The 23,326-nt window shown below is 52.4% G+C and overlaps 4 protein-coding genes across 4 annotated transcripts; 1 reads left to right on the top strand and 3 right to left on the bottom strand.

Moving 5' to 3' along the window:
* Positions 1 to 3,178: 3,178 nt before the first annotated feature.
* On the top strand, positions 3,179 to 8,712 carry EMWEY_00021360 (hypothetical protein, conserved; the record flags this gene model as incomplete). Its single annotated transcript, XM_013480509.1, has 10 exons — positions 3,179 to 3,777; positions 4,221 to 4,332; positions 4,713 to 4,929; positions 5,276 to 5,359; positions 6,221 to 6,273; positions 6,357 to 6,507; positions 6,858 to 6,999; positions 7,409 to 7,520; positions 7,946 to 8,135; positions 8,564 to 8,712. The coding sequence occupies 10 exons, from the start codon at positions 3,179 to 3,181 to the stop codon at positions 8,710 to 8,712; spliced, it is 1,809 nt and encodes a 602-aa protein (XP_013335963.1).
* Positions 8,713 to 11,015: 2,303 nt separating this feature from the next.
* On the bottom strand, positions 11,016 to 12,851 carry EMWEY_00021350 (hypothetical protein, conserved; the record flags this gene model as incomplete). The annotated part of the gene is made up of 4 exons (XM_013480508.1): positions 11,016 to 11,597; positions 11,938 to 12,027; positions 12,249 to 12,521; positions 12,807 to 12,851. 4 exons carry the CDS (start codon positions 12,849 to 12,851, stop codon positions 11,016 to 11,018), a joined length of 990 nt encoding a protein of 329 aa, XP_013335962.1.
* A 1,649-nt stretch (positions 12,852 to 14,500) lies between these two features.
* EMWEY_00021340 (hypothetical protein, conserved) lies at positions 14,501 to 19,339 on the bottom strand (the record flags this gene model as incomplete). The annotated part of the gene is made up of 9 exons (XM_013480507.1): positions 14,501 to 14,635; positions 15,090 to 15,194; positions 15,395 to 15,585; positions 15,830 to 16,079; positions 16,249 to 17,291; positions 17,410 to 17,470; positions 17,617 to 17,931; positions 18,282 to 18,760; positions 19,003 to 19,339. 9 exons carry the CDS (start codon positions 19,337 to 19,339, stop codon positions 14,501 to 14,503), a joined length of 2,916 nt encoding a protein of 971 aa, XP_013335961.1.
* Positions 19,340 to 20,823: 1,484 nt separating this feature from the next.
* Positions 20,824 to 22,524, bottom strand: EMWEY_00021330 (hypothetical protein, conserved; the record flags this gene model as incomplete). The annotated part of the gene is made up of 1 exon (XM_013480506.1): positions 20,824 to 22,524. The coding sequence occupies one exon, from the start codon at positions 22,522 to 22,524 to the stop codon at positions 20,824 to 20,826; it is 1,701 nt and encodes a 566-aa protein (XP_013335960.1).
* Between the last annotated feature and the right edge of the window lie 802 nt (positions 22,525 to 23,326).

Below are 23,326 nucleotides of genomic sequence, written 5' to 3'. Positions count from 1 at the left end.
GCTGTCATGAGAGACGGCTTCGGTGAGGGTTTAGGGTTTTGGGTTATAAGGTGGATGGAAGTGTAACTAAAGGAGAGACAACTGAGTCTGTTGCCTTCTGTGTATAGTTTAGGGTTTTAGTGTCTCCCTTTCGTTCCTCCTCATGGGCGGAACAAAGAGGAGACAAGCAGAGGGGTGAGGGGTACTTTCTCGCTTTTCTCTGTTTGTCTTTTTCTGTCTTTTGTAAAACCATGTACTTGTTTGTTGTATCCGTTCTTCTAAACAGGACCATTTTGGTTTATTATTTAGATGTTAGGGTTTAGGGTTTGTAGGCAGCAGCAACAAGTCAACAACAAATAACAGGGAGACAGCCAGAGGGAAACAAATAAATATAATAAAGGGATGGGGCGGGTGGTAAGCAAAAGAAAGAAGAGGGGCAAAGAGAACAACAAAAATAGAGAGGGAAAGAGAGGGAGAAAAACGGAAGAAGAGAAGGCGCGGGGACGCGAGTGAGGAGACAGAAAAAAAGACGAGGGAGATGAGGCAGACAGTCAATTAAAAGGAAACCAAGAGACAACAAAACAAAAGGAAAGAACAGGAGACAGGCACAAAACAGGCGGATAGAAGCAGCAGCAAAGATGAGGAGAGAGGCTACTTTATAAGGAGACGAATCGTTTCCTAAGGGCAAGGGGAGATATTTGTACAGACAGACAGGTGACAGAAATGTAGGGGGTACAGGGAGGTAGACAGTAACAAAGAAATGACGGAGGGGAAAACGGGACGGACGAACCCTTAAAGACACTACACAGCCTACAAGCACCGACGACAGAGACTTCTAACACTTAGCAGCTCCAAACACTAAACCCTAAACCCTATGAAATAAGCAAACGGTACATATAGCGCTGTACTCGCCGGGGGATGCGCAGCTATGGCCACACGTGTTCAGGATCTGGGGTTTATTGTTTTAGCCCAGCAGAGAAGCAGCGGTGACGACTTAGGGTTTAGGGTGTAGAGCCGTCATTTAAGATTGGGGGTTTATTAACTGTAGGAGACAGTTAGGATTTAGGGCTTATATTTCCTGTTGAGGGAAGGAAGCACCCATAGAAAAGTAATGGAGTTAGGGTTTAGGGTTTAGGTCCAGGGGTTTGGTCCGCCTGTTGTCGTCAGCGGTCTACTGGAGGAGGGCGCCGTCCGTCAACAGATAAACAACCCGCTGTCGTAAACAATTAAAGTTCAGCGTTTATGTTTTGATGCTTATTTTTAGGCTTTATTGTTAAAGCAATCGTTCACACTAGGATCACGGCCCCGTTTGGGGCTTCGCGAGCACCGGCTCCCCCAGCAGCAGCAACAACAAAACAGCAGCAGCAGCAGCAGCACAATAACATTGTTTTATGAATAGTTTTCCTCAACTCAGAGCAAAATAGACTTCTGAAGGCAGCTTCCTACAACCCGAGGCCTAGACACCGAGCCGCAAACCCTTAACCTAAAGACCAGGGTATCGTCTCGTAGCAAACTAGGCAGTATTTCCGTTCCTCTAACAACCGCTGCTGCTGCTGCGGCTTAAAAGTCCTGCTAGGAACAGTTGGGTGTTGCCTCTGTTGCAGCAGCAGTGGCATCAGCTGGACCGACAACAGGAGCAACAGCAACAGCGGCAGCAGAGGCTGCTGCCGTTGCTGCTCCCGCTCCTGCATCATCCTATGCAGCACAAACAGCTGACTGGGCCACTACTGAAGCAGCAGGTGCAACCCTTGTCAGCTGCAGAGAACAGCAGCAACAGGAGCTGCAGATGCGGCGCCCAGTAGCGCGAGCAACAACAGCATTCTCCTTAGGGGCGACAGCAGCGGCAGCAGGTGTGGCCGGGCAGGTGGAGGCCTTGATGGCACTTTTCGGATTTCCGGTTTCTACCTGAAGCGACGCCAGCTGCAAGCGCAGCAGCATCATCATCGTCATTAGCAGCTAGGCAGCAACGGTGTTTGTTGCAGTAGAAAGGCAGGGACCATTTTTTGCTATTTAAGAGCCAAGTGTCCCCTACTCCCCTACTGGAAGCATAGCAGCAGAGACAGCAGCAGCAGAATCCGGAGTAAAGGCATCAGCAGTGGCAGAAGCAGCAGCAGCACCCCTTTTTGGTGTCTGATTTGCAGCAGCAATGGGTGGAGATCTGTTGGGTGACGGGCAGCAGGTGCAGCAGGCGATTAGTTGGAATCAGTTTTCTTTGCTGTGCACAACGGTGTTATTTGTGTTACAGCAGGTGGGGTTGTTTTACTTTATAGCGCAGTATTCTTTGTCGTGGTTGTTTCTCTGCGCAGCGGATGTGGTGCTGCTGCTGCTGCTGCTGCAGAGCCACAGCAGCGACTACGCAGCAACAGAGGGAGGCACGTGTTGGGTTGTGTACTGCTGGACGTTGTCTACAAAATATTTATTGTTCTTTTTTGGTGTGTATGCCGGCGGGGGCCCCCAGCCAGGTGTGCTGCTGGAGGGCCCCACAGCGGGTGTGCTAGAGGTTGGGTTGTTGTTTTCGCTGTCTGCTGGAATATATGCGTTTCTCGCCTTTCGTGCTGCTGGCGTCTTGTTCGGGGGCCTCAGCAGCTTCAGCTTTGAGGCCCTGCTGCACACAGACGCAGCAACTCACGTAGCATTCGATCTGTTGGATGGGGTTGCTGCTTTTTACGCTTTCGCGCTGCTGCCGCGACTTGTGCAGCAGCAAAATCCCTGGCTGCATGCGCTTGCTGGTGTCTTAGTGCCAGTCTCTGTCTTCCTTCATGGCTACTCCTTCCCTACAGTGGGCGGGACTGGAGGGGGGACAGCAGCAGCGGCTGCTGCTGCGTCCGCCCCTGCTGCAAGAAGAGATCTGCACAGCTCCTCGGAAGTTCATACTATGAGGAAGCATGCAGCCATTGTGGGCGTCTTTTTTGTGGATCTTCCTCTGCTTAGTCTGAGGCTGTTTGTATGGGCCTACTATCCATCCTACACCGGTGAGTTTCGTTGCAGGCCTTTTCTATTTGCCGCCTCCTTTCTCAACTGCTGTCTCCTTGTTTGCTCACTTGTGCCTCTCTCTCGCTTTTATCTTCTCTCCATATCTCCCTCTTTTTGCCTCCTTTCGTCTCTGTGCCTGTTTCAGTTCCCTTTGACTCCCTAGACCGACTGCTTACCCGCAATTCGGTGCATCTGTCTCCTTCCCTTCTCAGGTTTTTCTCCCTTCATGTTCAAAAATATTTGCTTCATTCCCATACAACTCGCTAGGCTGCGTCAGTGTGCAGCAGCAGAACGTGCAGCAGCTGCCCTGGACGACGATGGAGCCACCGGGGGGGGGGCCACGGGGGCTCCTGTCAACGGGGCCACCTCGGGGGGCAGGGGGTCCCGAGCCCAGAGGGGCCTTACCGGTGGGGATGCCTCCGCCCTGCAGGATCGAAAGCTGCCGCGAAATGCTGCTGCTGTAATCGCTTTAGAAGAATTGGCCGCAAAAGAAGGATTGTCCCTGTATAGTCTTAAGGAGACTACAGCTACAAAAGGGAGACACTTTGGCCTAGGGTTTAGAGGAAGACAAGATGCACAACCAAAGAAGAAACAGAAAGGGGGGCCCCCCTACCGCGCCCTCCCAACCCCTTCGCAAGAACCCGATGCTGCTGTTGATAGCGACAGCAACAACAACAGTTATACTCAGCAGCAGCAGCACCAGAAGCTAGCTAGCGGTGGAGAGAAAACGGGTTTCAAGGGGTTTTCTCGCTGGAAGCGGCAGACCAACAAATCTTTAGAGGCAGCAAACAGCCCGGAAGAGAGTCTTATTGACTACGAGGCCAGGTCTGTCTCCATGTCCCCTCTTTCTGTCTCCTCGTCGTCTCTTCGTCTCTTTCTCCGAGTCTGCATGTGCCTCCTCGTGTCTCCGTTTTTGATTCTGGATGCCTTCTTATCCCTTTCGTCTCTCATCTGCGTTTTGTTTATGTTTTTTTTTATCTCTCTCTGATGTATATCCCTTCAACTAGATTCACTGTATCCGTTTTCCTGTTCTGTACCCCCACGCGGCCCTTTCATATGCTGCACATCCTGCTGCTGCTGCTGCTTTTGCTGCAGTTGCTGCTGATGCTGATGCTGCGTTTATGCATACCGTTGGGCTGTTTCTGGGTCTGCCCCTACCGTTTCAAGGGTTTAATTTGTGCATGCTGTCTTTCCCCTGCCGGTACTACCAGTCCATACTTTTGCTGCACCTGCTGTTGCTGCTGTTGCTGTTGCTGCGGCTGCTGCAGTTTGGCTCGGCTTGTGGAGGTGTGCGAGGGGAGCAGTGAGGCAACGCGAAGGCTTCCGGTCGCGGGGTTTGCTGCTCGCAGAGTTCTCCAGAGGCTGCTGTATGCATTTCGGGTGGGTGTTTGAAGATAAAGTATAAAACGAACGTCACAGAAAATCCATCCACTGCATGCACCGGAATGCAAGCGTAGCCACCAGCAGAGGCGCACCCGTCAGGAGGCTTGAGAGCAGTAGCAGCGTAAAATCACACGCGCCTCTCTTGGTTGTTGCTCTGGCATTCCGGTGGGTGGCGGGGCACCTGTCGCCATGGACCTTAGCAGCCAGACAAGCAGAAATCGAATATGTAATGCAGCAGCAGCAGCCGTGTGTTTGTTTGAGGTATACTTGCAGCGGCAGCCACGGAGGGTCTTTTTCTGGGGGGATATGCATCTGCAGCAGCAGCAGAACCAGCAGCAGCAGGAGGGGTTTGTTGTATGTTGGCGGTGTTTGTGCAGCAACTAGGGTCTCGACATGGAGCAGCCATGCTGTTGGGTCGGGGCTTTCCCGTGTCTTTTGGGGGTAGCACAAAGCTGAGTCTCCCCTTTATGATGCACTTAACCTGTCAGCTCGCTCTTGTAGCCACAGTCTTCTACTTTTACGAGGTAACAATATATGCGTGGATGCAGCCCCTTGCATGCAGTGGCATTCATGGTGGTGCATGCATGCTTGGGGGTACGCGTCTGCGTGAATGCATGCAAGGGGTAGGTTAGGGAGCGAATGATATCTACTTCATTCAAATACGTGCAGCAGGATCTCGTGTGTACCAGCGAACACCCACACCACTGTAGCCGATGTGAAGTTAGAACACAACAAACATGTCTGGTGGAGTTATCGTATTTGTTGACTTATCTATTCGGTTGTTTCCCTGTTTGGTTTCTTCCTTTGTGTGCTGTCTAGTGTTGGAAGGAGTTTCCTCCGGGCATACTGGTGTGCAGCTCTTCGCATGCATTGCTTTAATTTCTTTTGGGATGTTTTAGTTAATTAAGTATTTAATCCGGTTTTGGGTTTCTTTGTTCAGCATTGGCAAGATTTTCCAGTTGGCTTATTTTCGTTAAGGTCGCTGATAGCCGGCGACTTCTCCTGGACGTTGATGGCGCTGGAGGTTCGGGTGGCGGTTGTGTTGATTGCTTCGTTTATGTTTTTAAGTTTTTGTTTGTTTGCATTTTCCTCCCCCATTATTGATTGTCTTTTCACATGTCTCTTCGGGGGGCTGCGGCTCTTCTCCTTCTTCCTCGTTCTGTTGACCTTTAGAGACTTCGGCGTCTTCTCGGATCTTCTTCAACTGGCCTCCTCAGGCTCCTTTCCCCTCGTTGGGAAGTACTGCCTCTTCTTCTTTGCAGTCGAACCGGTATTGCACTCCTGATTTGCTGCTGATCCAGACGATGATTATAGTTCTGACAATAATGTGGATGGAGGGCAAGTGCTGCTTCTTCTCTATCGTTGCTGCTTCTGCTTGGATTCTTACAGTCCCTGCCGCCGGTGATTAAGATGATGCAGATCAAGCTGCTGCTTTCGCTGTAGACAGCAATACTTCTGGTGCTTTTGCTCCCGATAGCGGGGATGCTGTTACTGATTATGTGTTGCTGCGAGTGGTGATGATGCTGTTAGTGGTGCATCTGTTGCTGCTGCCGTTCTTTTGTACCATTGACGCGGTTCGCTTCCGCGATGCTGAAGTGGCATTTGTTGGCAAGGGTTTAGGGTTTGCGGTGTAAGGATCGGTCCCTGAGGGTGTTCGGTAATATTGATGTTGATTAAAGGCTTACTGCAGGACGTTTTTGAGAGTGCATTGCGTGTGAGGGGGTTGAATTTAGTGGGGTAGGGTTTATGTACTTACTGGGGTGTGAATTCAACTGTTGTGGGTGGTTTAGGGCTTTGCGATTGAAACCTTGTTTTGTCTCCGTAATTCGTTATGCCGTTTTATGTCTAGGGTTTAGGGTTTAGGATTTATGTCTTCTGTATGAAGGGCTACGATTGACTGAAGTATTGGTTGGTTTTGGGTCTTTCTTTGATGGAGCGGTTTGAAGGTTTCATCTTTATAGGTTGATACTGACTGCCTATTACTATGGTTTATTCTTTTTTGTTGCTGGGTTTGCATTCAGTTGTTGGGTTTGCTTGTCTCCCTCTACCCATTTATTTCTGTGCTTCTTGGGAGACAATCCATTACATATGTCGTCCCGCCCATGTACACGAACCCAAAAACTGCAGAACAAAGCGCCCCTTCACATCGACAACCCGAAATAGATTTCTCCCGTAGGCAGACACCAAAGTACCAAAATGTACAGCTCAATAATTTACCAGACAGTTCCGCTATTTTATATTGAGTTATAGAACTTCATATTGGATTGCCCAGCTCTTAGACTGAGTAACTCAATATAAAGTTCCGCAACCGGCAATGACGCTCTTCCACCCCCGCACTGTTGCTGGTGTTGCTGTTGGGTCTACGTGTGCTTCGTTGTGCTTGGTGCTGCTCTACCTGTCGCTCAAGCTGCTGCAGTTACTTCAGCTACCCCTCTAGCTACTGCTACTACTGCTCCTGCTTGTGTTGGCACCATTGCTGTTGGTGAGTATGTCGGGGTTTCGTCCGTTTTGTTGTGCTTTAGAGATGGGGGAGGCGCCTCGTGGTGACGAGAGAGAAACGGTGTCCACGGCGTCGCTGATGCTTTTCACTTCTTGCCGTTCGATGGTCGTTCCACTGTCTGTCCACCAGCTTTTAGTCGGGCCCAACCTCATTAAAGCAGTCAGGTACACGTTATATCTCCTCTTGATGGTCCTCTCTTGCTGCAGCAGCAGACGCTTCTACTCCTACTCCAGTTGCTCTTCCTGGTGCAGTTACTGCTCGCCCTCGTCCTCTTGCTGCTGATGCCGTTCCACTTTTCCCTGCTGCTTTCGCTCCTTCTCCTCCTCCGCTTAGTAGTGGCTGTTGTCGCTCCTGCTGTTGCTGCCAGTGGCGTGGTTGTCGCGTTCCTGCTGTTGCTGCTGTTCGTGTTCGCCTTCCTTTCGCTTTTGTTGGAGTTCGTCGTGCTGCAGGCGTTACCTGTGCTTTTGCGTGTGCTTCATCTGCCCTCGACATGTGGCCTGAAGGCATCATAAATCCATCAATTGCGTGTAGCTGCTACTGTTGCTGCTGTTGCTGCTGCTGTGTCTGCTGCAGAATGAACGATGGCTTGTTGCGTTCTCACTGGAGAAGCGTGTTGGTTTCTCTCTTGCTTCGTATTTGGTGCTGCTGCCTCTATTTCTCCTTCCCTGGCTCTGTTCTGCACCCCGTAAACTTCACGCCTGTAGGGTGGCCTCCCCATTCTCGTATCCTTCTTTCCGCCTTCGCAGTCTGTTTCTCCTTGTCTCCCTTTGTACAAGCCACAGCCTGTTCGTCTGTCTATTTGTTTTCCCTTTGCTGCTTGCTTTCCTATTCTCATCGTGTCGTCTCTCTGTTTTTTCTTGCGACTTTGTCCCTGCCTTTGCTTGTTCTTGGCGGTGACTCCCCCTTCCTTGCTCGAGTGTACACACAGCAGTGCTGCAGTTGTTGCTACGCCTGCAGCTGCCGGTGTATCTCTAATTGCTGTCGCTTCAGCTGTTGCCGTTCCTGCTGTGCTGCTACCGGTTTGCAGCAGCTTTCGACCGATGCTGTGGCTGCTGCTTTTGCTGCAGCTGTTGCTGCTATTTTTGTTTGGGTTGTTTACGTGCATTACAGGGAGCTGAGCGCTTGTTGGGGCTTCCTTGGTACGGAGTTTGTTCTCTTGCAACTTTTGTTTTCTGCGGGGATATCCTTCTGTCCTTGTTCTACTTGGCGACCTCCCAGCTGGTGCGGCTGCTAGCCATTAGGCAGATGGAAAACAAAGCCATCTTCAGGGACCTAGCAGCAATCGCCTTCAAGATTAAAGGTAAAAACGATTATCAGTGCAACACCCCCAGCACAGAACTCTCACTAGTTAGCTACCTGCCTGCCTATGCACCGACATAGTTAGCTACGCACCCAGGGCTAGGTGGATAGAGGGCTGGCCGACTGACTGACCAACTAGCTAGTTAGCTAGTGAGCTGGGTAGGGACCTGTGTATGCTGGGTAAGGACCTGCTGGGAAGCTAGGTAGGCCGCTGGAATGTGGCGGCTTCTAGGCTCAGATATTAGCACGTGAAACCACGAGCTTGAAGTGCGTTGCAATTTTCCGGCTGCCCAGCTACTCAATTACCAAGGTGGCCTGAGTGGTGGTGGCAGGTTCCCTCCTTCCAAGCTCTGTACCTCATTATCCCTCTTTGTGCAGGTAGTACTGCTGCTACTGTTGCTACTTCCGTTGTTGTTGCTGCTGCTGCAGAGGAGCGCCTACGTGCTTGTTTGGGGATGGCTGGGGGCGTGGGTTTGGACCCGCAGCAGCTGGGGCTAGAAGTTCATGCGGTGTGGCGGCGATTCAGTCGCCACTGTTTCTTTACTTATCCTGGAGAACTTCTTCCTCCTTTCTTTTGAAAAGACCGCTTCAGCTAATTCCTCTTTTAATGCAGAAAAGGCAACGGTGTAGTGTGTGTCTCAATGAATGGAGACAGAGTCATACTATCTCATTAATCGTGCGCTTTGTGCTTTGGACTTTGCTTGCTTGGTCGCTTGCGTCAACGTTTTCCAAGTGTTCGCTGTAGTAAACAACTGAGATAAGCACTATCGACTGATAGACGTGCAAATAGACTAACATCCAGACTTGAGATGGTCCTGCTCATTACTGTTGTTGCTGCAGTTTCTCGTGGATACGATGATTGTCTCACCGACTGGACTTGTTAGATTGCTTGCCTCAAGACCAAGACGTATCACGGCAAAAAGGCGGCTGTGGTTACTCTTGGTCTTCAGGCAATCAGCCTGCGCTATGTGTTTTGCTTCTCCACCAAAACCACTCCACGGGCCACCACAAGCTGAATTAAAGAACAGCTATAACAGTCGCTTGCTGCAGCACAACCAGCAGCGGCAACAGCAAAACATTCGGCAGCCGGAGCAACAGCAGGTGTAGAAACAGCATGGGCTGAAGGGGATATAAGCCCCTACACACCAAATCGTAGTCGATGCGGTTTTCATGTTTTGAGGCTTTTCCGTGAAAACCATACCGCCACGGCACGTTTGCAACAGCAGAAATGCTGACCGCTTCTGATACAGCATTAGAAGCACTAAAAGCACAACAAATAGCAGCAATACGAAGAGGACCTTGCTGATTCCTACTACACGTCTACGCCTTAAAAATTGTCTGAGGGGAGAGAAGCAGAGGCAGCAACAACAGTAGGGAGTTTCACCTGCTGCGGCTGCTACAGTTGTTACTGGACACGACTGCTCTGGGAGTTAGTTAACCCTGCCTCCTACATGCAGAAACCCTAAAACCTAAGCTGCAACCCAAAGTCTAAAGCCTGATGTCTAAACTGTAGGTTCCCGCTGGCTCGTCTATGGCAGGTTGAGCGTTAACGTCTACAGAGCCTCCAACTGTCCCACGGCTGCCCAGGGAACCTACAAATCTCCATATTCATCTGTGGAGTCCCGCTGGATTCAAGGGGTCACAGACGAAGTCCTTCACGTGAAGTGCGTAAGCACCGGGATACCAAGGTCCCCCGTTACTTTGAGTCAGTTGCTGCTCCCCTGTCAACAGCATAGCCTCTTTGTGAAGCACCAGCTACTGTGGCACATGCTCTTATATCTGGTTTGCAAGAAGACGCGGTTCCATGCATATTTACCTACAGTACACAGCGCCTTATGATTGTTGCAGACGCTCTCCGGTTCTACGGAATATGAGAGCATGCAAAACTGCATATTTTTCTCTTGCTTCTACTTCTTCACGGATGCCGCATCGGCCACAGAAATAAAAGTCCATCACTAGATGCTCTGATATCCCAGACAGAACACTAGGAACTGTAATTTCAACACACGGACCAGCGCAGGTGGAACTGGTCCCGTTAAGTGCAGCATGTGCGCCACGCGTTCTGAACGAGCGTAAGACAGCAGTGCCGCCCGCCTGGGCCCTTCCTGTCAGAGCGTCTTCTGGGTGTCGCTTCGGCGTATCCAACGGCTCTACGGGTTGGGGGTTGAGTACTCTATAGGCTGGGGCGGTGATTGCGGGCTCCTCGAAGCTGCTGTCTATCCGCCTCTACATTGGGCGCATAAGGCGAGCGTAACTCAGCTAACTCGAAACGATTACCAGAATATGTAGAGGGCACTGACTCCATGTAGAGTTGTACGAATATTGTTATTGGTTTGATACAAAGACAACCCTAAGCTGTAAGCAACAGGCCCTAAACCTGTAATCTTATGGGAGAAATTCTTATTCTTTAGCCTTAACAAGCACCAATAAAACGAGAAGCAAAGGTAGATATCCCCTCCCAGAATTCGTTGCATATCACAGATACATTGCAGTCTATTAACCACAGCAGTACTATATATACTATGCACTACCGTTATATATGGTGCACTGTACATCATGCTTCAGGGTCTGGCTGGTGGTTTAGGCTCAAGCCTAATCTTAACAACAACAGCGACGGTATTCAACGAGGCGGCCTGCAGCTACTAAACAGCAGTACCGTGAGCACCAACTGACTAGCAAGGAGGTGCTGGTGCCTAGATGGCTATCACATCATAGCAACACAAGCTCTACTAAAAGTGGATTTCAACGTATCCGGGGAGTTCTGGATGCCCCTTGCAGCAGCAGCAGCAGCAGCACCCGAGAAAACATCGGTTGCTCTTGAAGCCGCAGACAGACGACCACAGAAGGCACCTAGGGGCACATTTTCCTGCCTTTGCTTTCTTCACGTTTGCTGCTGCCGCTGCTCTTCAGTCAGAAATTGGTTAAGAGCAGCAAGTTGCTGCAGCGCGGCGTGCGGCAGTGGAGCAGGGGTATCAGGTCCAGGTGCAGCAACAGCGGGTTGTTCAGTGTGTCCCCAAACATCATGTGTTGCAGTCAAAGCCCCTTCCGAAGAAGCAAAGACAGCGGCATCAGAAGCGATGGTCTGCAAGGGTTGCTGTTGCTGCTGCTGGTGATACTGGTGCTGCTGGTATTGGTGCTGCTGCTGGTGTTGCTGCTGTTGTTCGCTGTTGGTGTTTTGGTGCCGTCTCAGTAGTACAGTCTCGTTGTGCGTGAGTAACTGTGGTTGTGTGTGCGCCGTGTGTTGTTCCTGCGGCATCTGCTGCTGCTGGTGCTGCTGCTGCGGGCTCCAGTCTTGGCCCTGCACATGGAGGGGCATCCGGGCGCTGCGCTGCAATCGGAGGTCTAGCTGTTGCTGTAGCCAGTCAACAAAAGAGCGATGATCGAAGCCGTAATTAAACCAATAACTCTTTTCTCTGGTGTAGAGCCACCTTTTGTTCCCGCTCACCTCCCACTCAGGCAGCACCTGCACGAAGCAGCAGCATACACAAAGAACCAATCAGTAAGCGCATGTCCCACCTGCTGCTGCTGTTAAGGAGACGGCAGGTGCAGCTGCTGCTGTGGTCGTGGAGGCCATAGCTGGTGCTGCTGTTGTGGCTGCATAGCTGCACAGTAACACCGGTAACGACACTGCGGCCACACCGGAGCTTCTGCCGCGGGCTGCAGCAGCAGCAACAATCGCCAGGGTACAGCCCTCGATATAATAGCACAGCATCATCTACGAACCACTAGCACGGCAGCATCAGCAGCACAGCCGCCGCAAAAGGACAGGAGCAACCGATCATCAAGAACACTGTAGAACGCACCTTTCCTGCTGCAGTAGCAGCAGCACAGAGAGCCTGAGGATCCTGGGGAGTATCTGCTGCCTTTGCAGCAGCGGCAGAAGCAGCAGTAGCCTACGGCGGCAGGAACAGAAGGCAGCGGCAATAGAAAGCACATGGGCCTCAGCATATGAATAAGCTTAGAAAATCAAATGAAGAAAGGAAAGGAAGAAACGGGTCATGGACACAAAAAGGAGAAAGGCTATAGGGGAGACAGAAAATCGACAGGAGAAAACGGCATAGGGGACACAGAAAATCGACAAAGGGAGGCGGAAATTAGAACGTGGTGCTGTTACCGGGGGCGCTGCGCTAGGAGGAGGGAAGACAGAATCCCCTAACACTTCATCTATGTCGTCTGCTGCATCTGCTGTTGCTGCTGTTGCTGTTGTTGCTGCTGCTCCCTTTTTTGAAGGAGGAGACAAAGAATTCCCTGCTGCAGCAGACAAACGCTTCGCTGGCGGCAGTTCTGCTGCTGTTCCAACTGCTCCTGCTGCTCCTGATGCTGCTGCTATGCTAGGCTCCGACAAGATTGCAGACGCAGCGCCATCTAAAGCGTCGCCCACAAGGACCTACAGTAGCAGCAGCAGCAGCAGTTGCAGCAGTAGCAGCCGCACAGCAAACACCGAACCCACTGAAATGGTGCAGCACAGGTAGAAGAAGCATCATCGACGGAACGTCATGCAGCTGCAGCAGCATCAAGGGCTTCAATAGCAGTAATAGCAGAGAATGCTGCCCAAGATCGCACGCACTAGCAATAGCAGCACCAATAGCAAATGCAACAGCAGAACATCATACAACAGTGAGAGCCGGAGCAACAATCACATACGCAGGCAGCTATAGTAGTAGCAACGGACCTGCACATCCTCCTCCGCCGAAGATGCAGCTATCGGGTCCTTCATTATATTTGTTATTTGGTACCTGGGCTCCCTGCTGCTCTTTGAACAGGGGTGTAGCAGTAGCTGCTGCTCTGCTTGCTTCTCTTGATGATTGGAGCACTACTCCTGCAGTTGCTGATGGTGCTGATACAGGAACTTTCTCTTGCAACTGGTGTGGTCGCTGCTCCTGCAGCTTCTGCTGGGTGCTTGTACTGGCGCAGGCGCACTCGTAGCTACTTATTACCGAAGAATTGTGTTTGTTCTGCTGCTACTATTCTTTTCTATGAATAGAACCAGTACATTGCTGCTGATTTGGGGTTTCTGCTCCGGCTGCCCCCGCGGTTGCAGCTCCTGCTGCTCCTGCTCCTGCTGCAACAGCGGTGCGACAGACTCTGCTGCTCCCACTTCCCTCAACTCTACTAGAAGTGGTTCGCCGCTGCAGATAGTCTGTTGACGCTGATACTACTGTTGTTACCATGGCTGCTGCTGATACTTCTACTCTTGCTGCTATATTGCCGCTGTTGCTGCTGCTGCCGAGCGAAAGCGGATGCTGTCTGCAACGGCAGCAAGTGCTGCTGCACAATTATTCAAGGTATTTCACCGTTGCTTTGAAGTATATTCTTGAGCCAAAAGTCTTCTGCTTCTGCTTCCCTTTTGTGCCTTCGTGTTGGGTCTGCATGCTGGGGGGGGCCCCCAAAGGGCCCCCAGCTGCCCTCTGTTGCAGCTGCAGGCACAACCGAACAGAAAAAACATTATACACAGTTAAATTGCCCTTTCAGCGTTTTTCATTATGTTTTAAAGCTTTGCAGCTGCAGGGTTTCAAGTAGGTTTATGGGGTGCACGACGTTCAGTGCCTGAGCCGTGGAGGGTTTGAATTAGGGTTTGAATTCGGGCATAGTACTTTACATCTGGGGCTCAGAAATGCAGCAGGCTACCTCTAGAAATTGTCCTGTCACCATCCCCTTTGAGCTGTGAGCCCCAATACAGCTAACGTGTCAGCCAGATAGGCAGTTTAGCCTGCTAGTCATCCTAGCAACAGAGCTTGCTCGACAACACGCGAGATAGCCCGCCACCATATAGCTAGCTACTGAACCACACGCTCGCGAAGTCAGCTAACTCTCTAGAAACCTGACCAACTGCCCCGCCAACTACCTAGCTACATATCTAGCCACAAAGAAGCAAGAAGCTGTAAGACCAGCTGGCTGGCGGCTAGCGCGATGGGTAGCCACAGGTGGAATGATGCGGAACCCCACTTGCTCCGCACCTACAGGTTAAAATGTACACTAATAACCCCCTCAGAAATATATACTTGAAATATGTAAACAGAAATACATAGTAATACGAACACGATTAAATACATAAAACTCCAGCAAGCCACATAGTTATTTCTGGCTGCATGCATTTCTAGGAAACAAAAACCGTGAAGGCTTCGGAGCAACAAAATAAATGTTGCTGCAGGGGCGGAGCGCCGCTGCACTATCAGCAGCTGCCGCTGTGCTGTTTCTGCCTGCTTGGGCTGCTACCCGCAGTACCCTGCGCAGTAGCAGACCGCCCTGCTGCTGCTGAGTTCAGTGCTGCAGCAAAACAGCTTTAGCAGGTCTGCTCCTGCAGCAGACGTGGTTGACGCAGCACAGCCCGCGGAACCAGCGAATGCGGCAGGAGCAACAGCAGTGTTACAGACGGACTTGTGATCTCTTCCTTTTGTTGCCTTTGAGAGCCCACAAATTCAGCAGCTCTTCTCGAGCCTCAGGCTGCAGCAGCTTCGCAGATTGCAGGGGCGGCACTACTGCCCCCACACGCACATCTACCTGCAGCAGAAGAAACAGAAACAGCAACAGCACAAGAAGCGTTTGTAGTAGTGATAGCAGGGACAGGGCCGATACAGAGCTGAATGGACGGTGATATGCAGCCAGAAAGGGAATTTGTGCAGATGCAGCAGTGGGAACTGCTGCTGCTGCATGGAGGAAGGAGACGAGGAATTAGCGAGAACGCTTCAGCAACAGCAACGAGACTGTCTAGGAGGCGAATAAAGAAAACAGCAACAACAACAGCAAAAAAGATAAAAGCGGGGCCCACAAGCTCGGCAAAACGACCAAGCAGTAAGAAGAGAAGAAGCAGCAGACACAGTACCGCGACAGCAACTGATATACAGAAACAGCACCAGGAATGTAGGGAGATCAACAGAAAGGGACAGATGGCAGCAGCGGAGACAGCAACAACCCAGACAGCTGGAGCAGAGATCTCGTGCATGAACAGACAAACCCTAGGGGCTACAAGCCGGCGGTGAGCTGCAGCAGAATTCCACTCCGGCCCCAAAGGTTGCCGGATCTGCGCCTCGTATTCCTCAGCGGGCATGCACTTCGGTAGCTGCAGCAGACACACCACAAACAATGTAGCCCCTGCTGCTGTGCCTGCTCGTGCAGGGGTTGCTGCTGCAGGCGATCCAGCACGTAGTGTTCAACGGGCCACACTCAAGGAAGCATGAATGTTGAAACAGCAGTAGCAGCATCGGTAGCAACCGCAGTAGCAGAAGGCCCTAAAAAAAGCAGCAAGTGCAGCAGCTGCACCTGAGACACGAAGTATTTGTTGCTCTTCTTGTCGTCTTTGGTGTTGATAACGACGAGGCGCTTCGCAACACTGGCTGCTGCGGCTGCTGCCTTTGCAGCCGCAGCTGCAGCAGCAGCTGCTGCTGCAGGCTTCCTTCGTGGTTTCTTTACGTTCGCTCCTGTCCATGACCCCCAACCCGGCAGAAAAGAATCTGCGAGCAGGCATCAAACACCCCCAACGTCTTGCAGTCCTCTTGCATGCATGCATGCAAACATGCATGCATGGGTGATTTGTATGACACCATGCATCGCATGTCTTACCATATAACAAACATGCATTCCCTGTCGTGTGCAGGCACATCAACAGTAGCATGCAAGAGTGCATCCAATCACGCCAGCGGCTGCTGATGTATGCATGCATGTGTGCAGCTGGTTACATGCGCAGTGCGCCTTTACCGTCTTTTTCTCCCTCCTCCTTTTTTGCTTCTTGTGCGGCTTCTGCTAAAAAGAGTTCCTCTTCATCCCCAGTTACAAACGCCTGCTGCACCAACAGCTGCTGCTCCTCCTCCCTTTGCCGTTCTCGCTGGTTCTGGTGCAGCTGCTTCTTCTGCTGCAGCTGCTGGTGCTGTTTCCTCTTTGCGTCGCCTACTGTAGGGGTGTCTCCCTTCTCCCCGGCAGCAACTGCCTCATGAGAGACCGTCTGCAGCTGTGGCGCAGCAGAGTAGCACCAATGCAACAAGATTGCCAAAAAACATGGAGCAGCAGCAGCAAACCAACAGCAGCAACAAACTGCGTGCATCACGAGGGCACGAAGCGGCAGCACCAAACGGTTAGTGGCAACCAACAGCAGTAGCAGCACCAGCGGCAAGCCCTACAAAGTCTTCCAAGCCTTCATGCAGCGTCTTTGCAGGCTCAGACTTTCCTGCAGCCGCTGCAGCCGATGCTGATGTTTGTTTCCTGCTGCTGCTCTTGTGCTGCTGCATCCATGGGTTGCTGTTGCTGGTGTCCTGTTGTTTCTTTTGCTTCTGCTGCTTCATAAGCTGAGCAGCAGCTTCCATCTCCAAATCTGCTGCTTTCACTGCATGGTGCTGCCGCCGCATTTCCATGCGCTGTTGTTCCTGCTTCTCGTGCTCCTGCTGCTGCTTTTTCAATGTTCGGTGCAGCAACGCGACTGCTGCCTCGGATGAAATCGCCAGTTCCTCCTCATCTCCGCTTGCATCTTCATCCTGATGCTGCTGCTGTTGCTCCTGCTGCTGTTGTTTCTGGTGCTGCTGTTGCTGTTGCTCCCTCGCTTCTTCTTCTGCAAGCTTAGGAGAGAGGAGGGCCTCAAGGCCCCCCTCCTTCAACAGGGAGGAGACAAGTGTCTCTGCCTGCTGCAGTTCTTCCTTGCCGACTTCAGGGGGTTGAGCAGGAGCATTACCAGCAGCTCTCGCCTTTGCTTTCATGACTTTCCTTTCTTGCTTTGCAGCAGCCAAGCAGAGTTTTGCTGCCTTTGCGGCTGCGTTGCTGCTGCGATCTACTTCAGCCCCGTCTGCGGCGTCTTCCTGTTCACCTTCGCTGGCGTCTGTGTCAGAGCTACTGCTGCTGAGTTCTCCCTCGCTGCCGCTCCCGCTGCTGCTCTCGCTGCTGCTGCTGCTGGGTATGCCAGCTTCTCGCTGCCGCTTCCTCCGTTCTATCTTGGCTTGCAGAGCTGCTGCTTCTTTACGGGCCTTTTCGATCCCCCGACGGACAAAGGGGAGACCGAACAGTCCCTTACTCGGGAGCTCCGGTAGTTCATCTGCTTCGCCTGCTCCTCCTCCTCCTGCAGCAGCTGCTGCTGCACGAAGAGCCCTTAGCTTCTCTCCTGCTGTCTGGGGAGCACCTGAATCTTCGTCGAGCTCCTCACCACCACTGCTGGGGCCTTCGTCGTCATCGCTGTCTGTAGCATACCGGCAAACACAAACAGCAACTTCGCATAGCGGCAACGACAGCAAGAACTGCAGTGGCAGCGGCAGCAAAGGGAGCACACTGTAGCAGTAAGCAGCAGACACACTCACCGTCGGTCTGCTGCTGTCCCTTCACCGCCTTTTCTAAGGCTCGACGCTCATCCAACCCGCGCTGCATCACAGCAGCAGCAACAGAAACAGCACCACGTGCAACAACAGTAGCTAGCGCTGGCGGTGCGATCTGGTTTTGAGGTGCTCCTTCCTTCTCCGCGTGCTCTTGGTAGTAACGGGCCTGAGACTGAAGGGTTTCGGGCTTACTTGTTGCTGTCTGCTTATCTCTGCCTGCATGTCCTTGCCGCCGAAACGCTGAGCTAATCTAGCCCACTTGGTTCTTGCTTGCTGCTGCCTGAGGATACGCTGTTTTGCGTGTTGCTGCTGCAGCTGCTGCAGGAGCTGCGCAGCTAGCTCGGGGTTCTCCTGTTGCAGTCTCTCTAAGAGCTGCTGCTGCTGCCTCGCCTCCAGCTGTCTACGCTTGCGGCGACCCTCCTTCGATTTTACCTGTTTCAACCGGTGAAGACGCCGATGTTCTTGAGACAAAAGAAAACGCAGGCGAGCAGCTTGCTGCTGCTCTTGCTGCAGAAGAACACCAGAAGACACCACCACGACGCAGATACTACTGCTGCCCGCGCTCCTTCTAACATATGTCGCGTACGGTTTGCACAGTTTTGGCCGCGACTAGATCCCTACAGAGGCATGTTTATTCGTATTGTAAAATGTATTTCTTTCATGCACTCCCGTGTATCTGCAGTGTACATGCACCTATGTGTATGCGTCGCACACAGTCCGCGACTGTCTAATATCGGTTGCATACATTTACCAATAAGTATTGGTTATATACATGTACGCATGGGCCTTTATCTAAAAGTCAAGTACCTAAAATAGATAAAAGATTCCACAGTGGTAGCAGCTCTGCAATTGCTCACCTGCCTCCTTATGGGGTCTGCAGGGGCCAGAGCCTTCTCCTGCAGCAGCTGCTGCTGATCGCTGCTGCTGTTGGCCACTGCCTGCAGCAGCACTGCCTCGAAACCTTGGGGTTGCATGAGAGCTGCTGCTTGCTGCATGCTGCGCGTGGTGCAGGTGGCTGCTGTTGTGGAAGCATATCCAAAATGCAGTTGCCGCTGTTGCTGTTGTTGCTGCAGCACAGGCACCCACTTGCATGCATCTTGCTGCGCAAACTCATACTGCTGCTGCCGCAACAGCAACTGCTGCTGATGCAACGGGAGACGCTCTGGCAGCACTCCAGAGTCGAGCGCCACTTGCTTTGCTGCTTCCGCCGCAGCAGAAGCTGCTGTAGCGCCCTCATCCATAGCTGCTGCGGCTGCTGCGGCTGCACGCCGCGACGGAGCAGCAAGAGCACTCAGTTGCCGCTGCAGATCCCCGTGTTGCGTGCTGCCTTCAACCACTGACAAAATGTCATCAAAACCGAAGCCTACACACAGCCCCCAGCAGTAGTAGAAGCAGTAGAAGCAGGATCAGCACATCATCAACAACAGAATGGCACACGATGCAGCACTGTGCACTACAATCAAGCTGGCTGGTCCTGTCGCCAGCCGGGTTCGCAAAGATAGCAACAGCAGCAATAGGAGTAAGAGCAGCAACAGGAACGGGGCAGAGCCAGCCGTCTAACTGCCAGTAGGGGCTCACTTGCAGCATCGGCTTCGTCACCCCTGAGCAACTGCAGAGTTCCCTCTGCTGCTCCGTCGCACATCTTTGCCGCTGCGGTTGCTGCTGCTGCTGCTGACGCTTGGTCCTTCTGCTTCTGCTCCTGTCGAAGCGTCTCAAGCAGTCCTTCGCAACCGTCATCTACTCCAGAATCATCACTGCCGCCATTTCTGCTGCCGCTGCTGCTACCTCGGCTGCTGCTGCTGCTGCTTCTCCGGCGACTGTTGCTTGCGCAGCCAACGGCCCCTCCCCGCAATGTGTCCTCATCTTCTGAAATTTCCTCCTCCACAGAAACGCCTCTGGTGCCCCTTGGAGCCATTGTATCTACCGGCAGCAGCAACTGTTGTTGCTGCTGCAGCTCCCTGGGGTGCAGGGTGTCGCGAATGTTGCTGCAACGACGAGCAGCACTGGAGCACAACACGATCCGCTAGTCCTAGTCCTGGGTTCTCAAATGAGTATTCCGATGATTAGCCAGTGTGACAAGCGCTCCTGCTGCTGCCACAGGAGCAGGTGCTGCTGCTATCCCAGCAGGAAGAGGCCCCTTCAGAGGCGGGTGCTGGGGGCCCACAAGACTTCGTTGGTTGCTGTCTATCCTAACGTCCATACGATAAACCTGCTGCTGAAATATATTCACATTAGTTAAATTCGAAGGAGAAAGGGGTTCAGAAACACCTTTATTTACACATCACCACAAAACATTCCATCTGTGGGGCCCCTCTGTGGGGCCCGAGGGTCGTAGGGATTCGCATGCAGGAGGAGAAGGCGACGACGCAGCAGCTGCTGCTCCGTCGGTTAAGGTGGGAGAGTTCCTGCGAAATTTTCCTCCTGCTGTTGCAGTCTGCTTCATGCTGTTCGTGTTTGCTCTCTAGTGTATAGCCAGCGCACGTGCTGCGACACCCCCCTGTCGCAGCCGCAACCGTCACAATGGGGTTACTTGTGCCTCCAGCTTCTGCTGCGTCTACGGAAGCAACAACGAAGAAAGTCTTATGCTGACCGGAGCCCCGTTGGCGGCTGGTTACCCAGCGGCAGCAGCGGCATCTGCTGCTGCACGGCGCCACAGACCTAGCAGCTGCAGTCGACGCCTGCGGAGCTGAAACCCGAATATTAGACCCTAAACGTATCTCGAAGACGCCTAAACCGACATATCCACAACTGATGCAGTCGCCCTAGCAACTAACGATCGAACTGTGAGCCTTAAACCGAGTGCGCCTGCAATACTACATACCTACAAACCCAACCCCCCCCACCCCTAACAGTCCTATGACATCGGCGCTGAATAGCCGAGCATGCCTTGCGTTTATAAACGCTGAGCACTAAACCGTGCAGTAAGGTAAATTCCTCCTAAACACTGGACCCCAACATTTGAACTGCTGTGGATATCTGGGCTGACGGCCGTCTGCGTCTGCAGCCTCATTAAACCCCTGCTTGAAGGGACGCACAGCACTGTCTCAACTGTTACACTATTTCTGGTGCCCCAGTACCACAGCAGGACCTCGTGTAGTCCGCAGGCGCATCAGAGCAACGCTGCAACACCTGCAACTGCAGCATGAGGCTAACAATTGGTTGCTGTTTTCACACCTTCGCAGCAGCACTAGGTCAACAGCCTGCTGCTGCTCTACCTGATGCTGCAACGCATGCAGCTGTGTAAGCAGCTACTGCTGCTGCAGCGGAAGGCGCATCTGCTGGCATTGGTGCTGCAGCTTCCTCAGCATGCGCTTCCACTGCAGTCCCAACGGTGTCTTCTCCAGCATCTGGTAGTCCCACTGCAGCAGCTCCTGTTGCTACTGCGGCTGTCTCACCCGTCTAGTCACAGTTTACACCGCAATAGCATCTCTCTGTGCATTTGTGCAACACTTCCGTCTCTGACTCCCCCACGCCAAACCCCAGCCCCACAACTTCAATACTTCCTGTTGCTGGGGGCACCCACTTGTGCCTTCTACTGTCGTCCATACTGTCGACGATTTGTTGCCGCTGCCCCCGCATGGACTGTGTCCGTGCTGTCCTCTGCTGCAGCAGTAGGTGGTGATGCTGCTGCAGGCCTTCGTGCATTACTTTGTTACTGCGTTGGTGCTGCTTCAGGTGCAGCTGTTGCTGCAGCTGCTGCTGCAGCTTGCGCAGCTGCCTACAACGGCTGTTTACTGCTGCTACTGGATCCCAGTCCCCCCTGAACTCTAAGTAGTCGTTGTCTTTGCTGCCGAGACCAGAGGAGTGGCAGCCAACTGCTTCCTGCTGCTGTAGCCATGAGTTGCCTTGCTGTGTGCCGTCCTCCTCCCATCCATCCCTGCTGCTGCTGCGGCTTCGGCTGCAGCTGTTCATGGCGCTGCTGTGGCTGCTTCTGCTGCCTTTGCTGACTTCCGTTGCATCGGCTTTCCTCAAACATGTCTCGACTTCAGCCTGCTGACTGCGAAGCAGGGTCCCCTTCCTCTTGGCTGTCTTGGAGAGAGGGGGTCTCTGGTGCACCTGCTGGTGTTGTTGCTTCCGTTTCTTCCGCAGCTGCTGCTGCTGCAGGGATTGTCTGTTCCTGACTCTGCTGCTGCTACCGTTTCCGTAATTTACCTCTGGCGAAGACAGTCGATCTGGGAGTTTCCCAGGACGGTACCAGCCGACCTTAGCCCCCTCCGATTGCTGTTGCTGCTGCTGTCTATGGTGCTCCTGCATGCCCTTCACCTTCATGTAGCGTTGCCGATGCACCTCAACTGCTGCCGACTCGGGGGGCGGAAAGGCCCGTCGCACCAGCTTTGAAGGCACCTGCCCTAGTTGCAGTTTCTTGTGCTGCTGCTGCCGCCTCGGCCGCCGACGCTGCTGCTGCTCCTGCCGCCGCCGACGCTGATGCTGCTTCCAGCGCAGCTGGGGGCCTTCAGTATAAGAAGAATCAGAGTCTCCCGAAGAAGAATGCGAAGAAGAAGCGCAGGAAGAGGACGAGAGGATGGAATCAGCGAGACGACCCGACGCAAGCGTGCTGCTGCTGCTGCAGCTACCGTTGGTTCCACCGGTCTTCTCCCACGCTCTCCCCTGCTGCAGCGGGTCTTTCGGCGGCAGCGTCCTCGCAGAAGGCCATTTGTCTAGACTTTGACTACTAGTACTATCACGCAAAGTTGCGGAGCCTGTGGTAGTGCGTCTGGATTGCTGTTGCTGCTGCTGGCGCTGTAGCCGTTGTTGCTGTTGTTGCTGTTGCTGCTGTTGCTGCTGTTGCTGCTTGCTGGTATGGGGGACCGTTTTTCGCTGCTTCTGCGACTTTTGCAGCAGTTTGTTGTAGCGCCTCTGCAGCAGTTCCTTCTCCGCCTGGCCAGTGTCCCAGTACCAGCGTTTGAGATCTTCAATCTTTTTTCTGAACTCAAAGTTTGTGGTTTGCTGAAACGATTCCAAAGGCTCCCAAGTGTCTTCTTTGGGATCGTTGTAACCCCTCCATCTTACACGAAAGAAAAACTTGCTGAAGACCCTTTTAACTCCTACGATATCCTCCACAGGATACAATCCGTCTTCCCCTTCTACAAACGTCGCCATAGCGGAGGACAGCACTGCAAGAGAGCCTCAGGATATGCGCCTGCAAACAGACACTGCCCAGGTCAGCAACACAGGAAATACACATGTCTACAGAAGAAAAGGAGAAACAGTGGTTGGATTCATTATTGGAGATAAAGAAGACATAGGAAAAGAACACAAAGTGTCCCCTGTTGTTTCACATTGCTGGTCCGCGACAGTTGCTACAGCCACTTTCGGAGGGGGAAGAGCCTTCTTGTGGCCTCAGCAATTGCTTTTGCGAATGGGAACACACAACAATTTCCTTTAAAATTCGATGCATGAACTGTTCGTCTGAAGTTGATGGGGAATACAACGAATTGCTATAAAGTCAATCCTCAGTGGGCTCCCTGCGTGGTCTGTCTGGTCTGTCCTAAGCACCGCAGCAGCTCGTTCTGTTCCAAGCCAGCTGCACATTTTTGTAGGTCTGATTTACCTTCTTATTTTGGTTTGCTCACCTTTTCCTTTTCCTTAGTTACTATAATTATTCAGAACCCTTATTTCAGTCCAACAAGTAAAAAAGGATGGCATGTACATAAAACCTGGTAGCCCACACCCAAACCCTCAAGCCCCCCAAGGCGTGGCGCGCGTCTCCGCCCTGCTTGTGTATCTGACAAACAGAACCACATCGTATTCTTAATCCTATTCTACCACTTTCTCGTGAAAAGGTATGGATAACACTAATACATACAAGCTACGGCTTTCTGACGCCGCACCAGGTTGAAGTTCCCTTTTCTAGTGGCTGCACGGCCACAATGGCACCTCTTCTGCGGTTTTTCGGGTTGAG

The sequence above is a fragment of the Eimeria maxima genome, genomic scaffold (assembly GCF_000499605.1).
Source record: "Eimeria maxima Weybridge genomic scaffold, Emw_scaff201, whole genome shotgun sequence".
Classification (NCBI taxonomy): Eukaryota; Apicomplexa; class Conoidasida; order Eucoccidiorida; family Eimeriidae; genus Eimeria; species Eimeria maxima.
The sequence above is the reverse complement of the archived record's forward strand: the minus strand, read 5'-3'. Positions and strand labels throughout refer to the sequence as shown.